This window comes from Dendropsophus ebraccatus, chromosome 8 (assembly GCF_027789765.1).
Source record: "Dendropsophus ebraccatus isolate aDenEbr1 chromosome 8, aDenEbr1.pat, whole genome shotgun sequence".
Lineage (NCBI taxonomy): Eukaryota > Metazoa > Chordata > Amphibia > Anura > Hylidae > Dendropsophus > Dendropsophus ebraccatus.
The window spans coordinates 2,716,620-2,726,772 of record NC_091461.1 but is presented as its reverse complement, the minus strand read 5'-3'; the positions used below and the strand labels follow the sequence as shown (position 1 = coordinate 2,726,772).

The 10,153-nt window shown below is 46.7% G+C and overlaps 1 protein-coding gene across 2 annotated transcripts in view; it reads left to right on the top strand.

Annotated features, from left to right (window-relative positions):
• The window catches only part of LOC138798960 (calcium-binding protein 2-like), a 49,884-nt gene that overhangs the window by 22,110 nt on the left and 17,621 nt on the right, over positions 1-10,153 (top strand). Inside the window, exons 1-2 of one of the 2 annotated variants that reach the window (XM_069979600.1) lie at positions 1,921-1,983; positions 6,756-6,786. In XM_069979600.1, coding sequence (XP_069835701.1) covers positions 1,942-1,983; positions 6,756-6,786 — 73 coding nt within the window. In that variant the 5' untranslated portion in view covers positions 1,921-1,941. Of the gene's footprint in view, positions 1-1,920; positions 1,984-6,755; positions 6,787-10,153 lie in introns of those variants that run through there. The other variant, XM_069979599.1, reaches the window with a different exon arrangement.

The window sequence follows — 10,153 nt, the reverse complement described above, 5'->3', positions numbered from 1 at the left end:
TCGTCTCTGATATTCGTCAGACTGCAGCTGCCTCCGCTTCATCATTTCACTGCACTCAAGTCTGTGCCCGGGGCTGATAGCTGAACCTATCACTATCTATCTAAAGTCTGACTGTAGCTGGTCATATATATTACAGTTGGGCTGAACCTACTGATTGGGATAGAACTGTCCAACCTCTAAAATCTATGGGGGTCTCCTGGCAGATGTTGGGCAACAGAAGTATCATGTGGTTTTCAGTGGTCAGATCTTGTGGAACATAGGCCATCACCACAGGAGTCTGGAGGAGGAGAGAGGAGTCAGGAGGGAAACAGATGAGTCTAAAGGAGGGGTCAGAGGAGAAGTCAGAAAATGTTAAAGGACAGAGGAGTCTGGAGGGGGGAATGAGAGGAGTCTGAAGGGTGGAGTGAGAGGAGCCTGGAGGGTGAGGAGTCAGAAAACGCTTAAGGATAGAGGAGTCTGAAGGGGGAATGAGAGGAGTCTGAAGGGTGGAGTGAGAGGAGCCTGGAGGGTGAGGAGTCAGAAAACGCTTAAGGATAGAGGAGTCTGGAGGGGGGAATGAGAGGAGTCTGGAGGGTGGAGTGAGAGGAGTCTGGAGGGTGGAGTGAGAGGAGTCTGGAGGGGGGAATGAGAGGAGTCTGGAGGGTGGAGTGAGAGGAGTCTGGGGGGTGGAGTGAGAGGAGCCTGGAGGGGGGAATGAGAGGAGTCTGGAGGAGGGAGTGAGAGGAGTCTGGAGGAGGGAGTGAGAGGAGTCTGGGGGGTGGAGTGAGAGGAGCCTGGAGGGGGGAATGAGAGGAGTCTGGAGGAGGGAGTGAGAGGAGTCTGGGGGGTGGAGTGAGAGTAGCCTGGAGGGGGGAGTGAGAGGAGTCTGGAGGAGGGAGTGAGAGGAGTCTGGGGGGTGGAGTGAGAGTAGCCTGGAGGGGGGAGTGAGAGGAGTCTGGAGGAGGGAGTGAGAGGAGTCTGGGGGGTGGAGTGAGAGTAGCCTGGAGGGGGGAGTGAGAGGAGTCTGGAGGGGGGGAGTCAGAAAACACTTAAGGATAGAGGAGTCTAGAAGAGGACAGAGGATTCTGGAGGTTACACAGATGTCTAGAGGAGGGGACAGAGTAGTCTGGTTGTGTCCTTCTCCCCTGCTGAATGTGTATGTTAGGATCAGGAGAGAGATGACAACTATCTGAAATGTGTGACCAGATTAACGTATGTAACCCACTAGTCTCCAATCTCCTTTGTCTCTTTGATCTCCCTTATGTTCCATATTGATGGTCATACACATATGGCAGCCATCTTCTTCTATAGCTCGAAAAACAAGACATTGGGCAGGACATCAGGGGCAGAGGCTTGGGTAGAGTCGCCAGTCATTAAGTTGAATTCAATCAAAATCTCCCAACATCAACTCTGGCTACAAGATAGAAATATGAAATATTCCTTAAAATATTGTCTAAACCATTTATAGGCTTGGCTTACCAATCCACCAAATCCAGTGTGGGCCCCTAAGACCAAAGGTCTGGCAGGAGATGCCCCATTTCTCTTTGTCTGTGATGATAAGTCCTTTACAGATAGATGTTGCCCTCATCTCCCACAATGGACTCAAGGTGCCCCATGCAGCACAGATTCCCTCACCACTTGACTTTACATATATTTGTGCCATTGCTGAGGTTCCGCCTCAATATTTCGCTCTCCTCTTCCATCCTACCCTCCTCTCACATGGCTTTCTCTCTCATTGAAATCTTTAATCCCTGGCAGCAGGTTTATCCTCCTCATAACTCATCACAGACAGAAATACACAGCCTGATATAGCCGGATACATATATTACCATAGTCTGGGACGTGTTCACCAAGGCACAACGAGGTACATGCTAATATTGATCCCCTATACGCATCCATGGCTTGAGGCACAGTGACTACGACCAACGCGGAGAATGAAACCAACAAAATCACAGAGGAGAGATGGGAAACTGCACTAAAAGTCAGCGGAAGAAAACAAGCAAGGTACGACGACCAGATGGATGAGGAGGAGGATGGAGAAGGGTGAGGTAGACCATGTGTGGAGGAGAAGCATGGATAAGGGGCAAGGTAGATCATGTAAGGAGGAGGATGGAGAAGGGTGAGGTAGACCATGTGTTGAGGAAGGATGGATAAGGGGAAAGGTAGATCATGTGTGGAGGAGGAGGATTGGTGAGTTGAGGTAGACCATGTATGGAGGAGGCGGATGGAGAGGGGTGAGGTAGACCATGTGTGGAGGAGGAGGAGGATTGGTGATTTGAGGTAGACCATGTATGGAGGAGGAGGATAGAGAGGGGTGAGGTAGACCATGTGTGGAGGAGGAGAAAGGTTGATGGGTAGTTGTGGTAGACCATGTGAGGAGAAGAAAGGAGAGGGGTGATGTAAACCATAAAGGAGGTGGATGGAGAGGGGTTGAGGTAGATCATGTATGGAGGAGAAGGATGGAGAGGGGTGAGGTAGACCATGTGTGGAGGAGGAGAAAGGTTGATGGGTAGTTGTGGTAGACCATGTGAGGAGAAGAAAGGAGAGGGGTGATGTAAACCATAAAGGAGGTGGATGGAGAGGGGTTGAGGTAGATCATGTATGGAGGAGAAGGATGGAGAGGGGTGAGGTAGACCATGTGTGGAAGAGGAGAATAGACAGTGGGGAGGTAGACCATGAAGGAGGCAGAGAATTTAGAGGGGTTTTAGTAGACCGTGTATGTAGGAGAATAAATGTGGTAGACCATGTGTAAAGGAAATGGATCAAGAGGAGGAGGATGGAGAAAAGTGAGGTAGACTTTGTGTGGAGAAAGAGGAGGAGGGTTGGTGAGGGACTTGTCTAAGTATAGGACTGGGGAGCATAGGTATTATAGATAAGACTGTCTACACCATTGTAGAGAAGCTGATTGAGAAGAATCTGGGATTTTGCCCAGGATACAATGATGTGTTTTTGGGATCTTCTCCCACCATAGATGATTACATTATAGCCACAGGAGCTCCCAGGTAAATGGAGATGAATGGTCATCTCCTCACTCCTCTCTACCTGCCTTAGGGCCCTATTCCACAGGACGATTATTGTTTGCATAATAACGATTAACGATCTCAAACGACCGCTATTGCGAAAGACCTGAAAACGTTCACTCATTTCCATGGAACGATAATGGTTACTTATGATCGTAATTGCGATCGTTTTTCTTCGCTATTTCTTCGCTATTGTGTTCGTATCTATTGCGAACGACTGAACGATGTCTTATTCAATGCAAATGATTTGCGAACGAGCAACGATAAAAATAGGTCCAGGTCTTATAAAGCGATCAACGATTTCTCGTTCGGTCGTTAACTGCATTTCAACCGAACAATTATCATTTAGATTCGAACGATTTAACGATAATCTGAACGATAATCTTCCAGTGGAATAGGGTCTTTAGTTAGCGCTATATGTTGTCCAAATGGCTGATGTATATGGCACAGTGTTCCCAGTGGGACGAATGTGTCTATTAGGCTGAATGTACGGTAATATTATAGTGACCACATTGGGTCACAATGAGTATTTGTGTGGGACCTAAACCCCTGGACAGCTGCACTATGAGTCCTGCAGAGACTAAGCAGGAAATAGATTGAACATAGTCACATCTAGACTGTATACGGCCATTAACGGAGATGAGTCGGCAGAAACATGTGGCAGGATATGCCGGCAAACCTTAATGACCTGATGCTTATATGTACCTGCAGCTTGTGGCCAAAACATAGTGTGAATGAGCCCTGGCAGCACATCAGCTCTTCACATAGGTGGGGTCCCATCTGTCAGACATTTTCAGCATACCCCAATGTCGTCTACTTTCTCTCCATTAGGATGGGAAACATTCCCACTTGCAGCTTGCTCCTCTTTCTCCCTGTGAGGTGGGTCCAGGGATTGTCGACAGCTGGTCACGGCCCCTGCAGAGCTTTGCGGCACTGCAGAGCCTCGCTGGGACGGCCTGCATCTTTCTGCGGCACAGCATCGCTATCACCCAGATCGTATGTATTTATACTGTGTATGAAGTGATTGTTATATGAAGGACACGGACACAATATGAATTGTACATATAACTAATCCCAGGCCTCCAGCTGTAGACAACTGTACACATTTTGCCTCCTTTTTGGTGTTATCATATTGGTGCCATCTTTTGCCACCAGGACAGAAGGTCCTGGTTCACATATTTCCCATAAATCTTTGGGTAATTCCCAAACTGCCTTGTTTGCTAACAATACAGAGAGCGGGGTCCTGCACAGGTTCTCCCCACCACATTGGTGAGATGGCAAAGTACCGGTGGGTTTTCATGGCAGCGAAGGGTCAAACAAAGGATCCTATGTCTGCTATTTGCCATGTGTAATTCCATATTGTGACCACAGCAGAGCATCTTACATGGGCCGATTATTGGCCGGAACACTGCCCAGAACCGTTCTGTGGCTGATCACATCTTAGTGAGGGCGTTAAAGTTGTCATTAGTCACCCGCACTTCTATCTGGGTAAATGGGGATGTGTGTAGGTGACTCCTATGTGGTTAATAGACCGCTCAAACCCTGCAGCGACTGTTCATACAGCCCGGCCACACAATGAACTGAGCTCTGCAAAGGCTCTGCACGCCCTCATGAACATTCACTCATGTACAACGTCTCTTACCTTATACATAATACATAACACCATAGAAATCAATGAGGCACAGACTTCTTCTCATGACTGTATATAAGAATCTGTCTAGCACACTACTTAGTTCCCTTAGGACACAGGGGTGTACAGTCTGACATCTGGATCCAGGATCTCCTAGTTCCCAATATACATAGATGACATTTTATCGCTTATGTTCCATCTTCATCGTTTACACAATTCCTCCACGTTTTTCCAGGTCTTAGGGACTGTGGGTTATCAATATAAAGTCCTCACCCCATGCCCCGCAGCAGATTGCACGCCTCTCAAGTAAATCTGGTGAATCTGAGGCGGCCGTGCACAAGTCATAGAGGTGCACAGCTCGGAGCTAGTGTAGAGTCCGCCATGATTTACACCTAATAGCCAGTGAAATCATCACCTGCTCCTTAGTACAAAGACGTCATCTATAAACCTAAACCACCGGGCTATGTGTGACTGCCATTCATAAATTAGATCAGAGAAGACCACGTGTGTCTCCCACCAGCACAGGAGCAGATGTGCATAGGTGGGGGCCCAGGGGCTTCCCATCGTAGTGCCTCTGAGCTGCTGGTTATTATAAAGCGGTTATCTTCCACCATTGTATCTTACTGTCTGCACACCGACTCCATGCTGTACAGAACTGTATGACGCCTCAGCATCTATGGAAGCAATAATCATACGTCCTTCATCTGTATACCCTCCAGTTTCAGTAGAAGGACCCCCGGGTCTGATTTATGAGGATGGTATCCAGATAAATTCCCACATTTTGTGTTACACTTTCGCATCATATCACAATATTTCCACCATATCTTGATATTTGCTTTCTGTGTGGGATTTATCATGACTTCCCTGGTTTCTTTTAAAGCTTTTTGGTCTCCATTATTTAGATTGTGTCCCCCTAATTTTTGGGTGGTCAGATCCCGGCGCTCACCTGTTTATTAAATATTTCTTTATGGGATTGTCCAGGGTTGTTTTATACTTTTTGTTTCATTGTGGTGAAGGGGCCCAGTTCCTTCTTTTCCTTACCCTTCTTCCTTAGGGTCCAGTGCCTTCTTCTCCTTCCCCTCCTTCCTCAGGGCCCTGAGTCTTCTTCCCCTTCCCCTCCTTCCTCAGGGCCCTGAATTTTATTTTCCTTACCTTTCTCCCTCATGGCCCTGAGTCTTCATTTCCTTACCCGCCTTCCTCAGGGCCCAGTGCCTTCTTTTCCTTACCATCGTTCCGCAGGGCAGCCCTGAGTCTTCTTTTCCTTACCATCGTCCCGCAGGGCAGCCCTGAGTCTTCTTTTCCTTACCATCGTCCCGCAGGGCAGCCCTGAGTCTTCGTTTCCTTAACATCGTCCCGCAGGGCAGCCCTGAGTCTTCTTATCTTTACCGTCCTCCCTTAGGGCCCTGAGTCGTTTTCTTACTCTCTTTCCTCAGGGCCCAGTGCCTTCTTCTCCTTACCATCGTCCCGCAGGGCCCTGAGCCTTCTTCTCCTTACCATCGTCCCGCAGGGCCCTGAGCCTTCTTCTCCTTACCATCGTCCCGCAGGGCAGCCCTGAGTCTTCTTTTCCTTACCATCCTCCCTCAGGGCAGCCGAGTCTTCTTTTCCTTACCATCGTCCCGCAGGGCAGCCCTGAGTCTTCGTTTCCTTACCCGCCTTCCTCAGGGCCCAGTGCCTTCTTCTCCTTACCATCGTCCCTTAGGGCCCTGAGTCTTCGTTTCCTTACCATCGTCCCGCAGGGCAGCCCTGAGTCTTCTTTTCTTTACCGTCCTCCCTTAGGGCCCTGAGTCTTCGTTTCCTTACCCGCCTTCCTCAGGGCCCAGGGCCTTCTTCTCCTTACCCACCGTCTTCAGGACCCCAAGTCTTCTCATGGTGGGTCACTCAGATTGAGAGATTTTTAGGCCATCACACTGTTTTTTAGGTAGACATTAGGCAAACATTTTCTGACACTATAATTTTCTTGTAAAAACCGCTGTACTTTTTTAAGAGGAAAGAATCACATTTTTGAAGGAAAAAAGGATAATTTATTTGTTAGATCTGCCATGTCAACTACTAGAACCCCTGTTGTTTTACTATTTGTATACACAGATATTTTCTCTCTTTATGAACACTCGTCTTTTTTATTCCAGGACAGAGAGCTGAGACCAGAGGAGATTGAAGGTACCAGTCTCCCAGCTTACTCTACTATGTCTGTGCCCTATATGTTCCTTGTCTCCGGACATCTCACATTGGTTTCCATAAACACACTGGACATTCTGCTATAAATCTGTGGGGTTTAAGAAAAGGATCATATTTGTTGTATATGTTTGGTGCCTCTTGTGCGTTTTAGGCCGGTTCACATCATGATTCATGTCTTTGAGACACAAATATACCTTCCAAATCCTAAAACTGTCTGCACTGTATCTGAGCCTGATTGTGCACAGACCCCATCCAGTGACCCAAATGTAGTCAGCTACATTAAGGTAATTGATCTGAGTTGGGCCCCGGTGGATCCAAGTACAAATATGTTGGCAGCAGATTTTCAGATTTAGATAATATATGCGTGCCTTGGAAGCATGAATCGTGATGTGAACCCAGCCTGACCAGGATTGTAGATCTAGCTAGATACCGTATACTGTAAGGCCCCATTCACATCACACAATGAGTCTCTGCCACTGGTATTGAAGTGTCCCTGTCTTTTTATAACTTTCAAAATCGAAATCAGCAGGGGATGTGATATAAAGCATGTCTGCAATTTACATTATTTTTTTTCATGCTTTATAACAAACCTATACTTACTGTATCCAGGTAGAGTCTCCTGAAAGCTGCTATATAACAGCTATACTTACTGTATCCAGGTCCAGTCTCCTGAAGGCAACTATATAACAGCTATACTTACTGTATCCAGGTCCAGTCTCCTGAAGGCTGCTATATAACAGCTATACTTACTGTATCCAGGTCCAGTCTCCTGAAGGCAGCTATATAACAGCTATACTTACTGTATCCAGGTCCAGTCTCCTGAAGGCCGCTATATAACAGCTATACTTACTGTATCCAGGTCCAGTCTCCTGAAGGCTGCTATATAACAGCTATACTTACTGTATCCAGGTCCAGTCTCCTGAAGGCAGCTATATAACAGCTATACTTACTGTATCCAGGTCGAGTCTCCTGAAGGCTGCTATATAACAGCTATACTTACTGTATCCAGGTCCAGTCTCCTGAAGGCAGCTATATAACAGCTATACTTACTGTATCCAGGCCCAGTCTCCTGAAGACTGCTATATAACAGCTATACTTACTGTATCCAGGTCCAGTCTCCTGAAGACAGCTATATAACAGCTATACTTACTGTATCCAGGTCCGGTCTCCTGAAGGCTGCTATATACCAGCTAAACTTACTGTATCCAGGTCCAGTCTCCTGAAGGCAGCTATATAACAGCTATACTTACTGTATCCAGGTCCAGTCTCCTGAAGGCAGCTATATAACAGCTATACTTACTGTATCCAGGCCCAGTCTCCTGAAGGCAGCTATATAACAGCTATACTTACTGTATCCAGGTCCAGTCTCCTGAAGGCAGCTATATAACAGCTATACTTAGTGTATTCAGGTCCAGTCTCCTGAAGGCAACTATATAACAGCTATACTTACTGTATCCAGGTCCAGTCTCCTGAAGGCAGCTATATAACAGCTATACTTAGTGTATTCAGGTCCAGTCTCCTGAAGGCTGCTATATAACAGTTGTACTTACTGTATCCAGGTCCAGTCTCCTGAAGGCAGCTATATAACAGCTATACTCACTGTATCCAGGTCCAGTCTCCTGAAGGCAGCTATATAACAGCTATACTTACTGTATCCAGGTCCAGTCTCCTGAAGGCTGCTATATAACAGCTATACTTACTGTATCCAGGTCCAGTCTCCTGAAGGCTGCTATATAATAGCTATACTTACTGTATCCAGGTCCAGTCTCCTGTAGGCAGCTACATAGCAGCTATACTTACTGTATCCAGGTCCAGTCTCCTGAAGGCAACTATATACCAGCTACACTTACTGTATCCAGGTCCAGTCTCCTGAAGGCTGCTATATAACAGCTATACTTACTGTATCCAGGTCCAGTCTCCTGAAGGCAGCTATATAACAGCTATACTTACTGTATCCAGACCCAGTCTCCTGAAGGCAGCTTTATAACAGCTATACTTACTGTATCCAGGTCCAGTCTCCTGAAGGCTGCTATATAACAGTTGTACTTACTGTATCCAGGTCCAGTCTCCTGAAGGCAGCTATATAACAGCTATACTTACTGTATCCAGGTCCAGTCTCCAGAAGGCAGCTATATAACAGCTATACTTACTGTATCCAGGTCCAGTCTCCTGAAGGCAGCTAATGAAGGCAGCTGTATAACAGCTATACTTACTGTATCCAGGTCCAGTCTCCTGAAGGCTGCAATATAACAGCTATACTTACTGTATCCAGGTCCAGTCTCCTGAAGGCTGCTATATAACAGCTATACTTACTGTATCCAGGTCCAGTCTCCTGAAGGCTGCTATATAACAGCTATACTTACTGTATCCAGGTCCAGTCTCCTGAAGGCTGCTATATAACAGCTATACTTACTGTATCCAGGTCCAGTCTCCTGAAGGCTGCTATATAACAGCTATACTTACTGTATCCAGGTCCAGTCTCCTGTAGGCAGCTACATAGCAGCTATACTTACTGTATCCAGGTCCAGTCTCCTGAAGGCAACTATATACCAGCTACACTTACTGTATCCAGGTCCAGTCTCCTGAAGGCTGCTATATAACAGCTATACTTACTGTATCCAGGTCCAGTCTCCTGAAGGCAGCTATATAACAGCTATACTTACTGTATCCAGACCCAGTCTCCTGAAGGCAGCTTTATAACAGCTATACTTACTGTATCCAGGTCCAGTCTCCTGAAGGCTGCTATATAACAGTTGTACTTACTGTATCCAGGTCCAGTCTCCTGAAGGCAGCTATATAACAGCTATACTTACTGTATCCAGGTCCAGTCTCCTGAAGGCAGCTATATAACAGCTATACTTACTGTATCCAGGTCCAGTCTCCTGAAGGCAGCTGTATAACAGCTATACTTACTGTATCCAGGTCCAGTCTCCTGAAGACTGCTATATAACAGCTATACTTACTGTATCCAGGTCCAGTCTCCTGAAGGCTGCTATATAACAGCTATACTTACTGTATCCAGGTCCAGTCTCCTGAAGGCTGCTATACAACAGCAATACTTACTGTATCCAGGTCCAGTCTCCTGAAGGCAGCTATATAACAGCTATACTTACTGTATCCAGGTCCAGTCTCCTGAAGGCAGCTATATAACAGCTATACTTACTGTATCCAGGTCCAGTCTCCTGAAGGCTGCTATATAACAGCTATACTTACTGTATCCAGGTCCAGTCTCCTGAAGGCTGCTATATAACAGCTGTACTTCCTATATCCAGGTCCAGTTTCCTGAGGGGAAGCTATATAACAACTATACTTACTGTATCCAGGTCCAGTCTCTCGAGGATTATCTGTA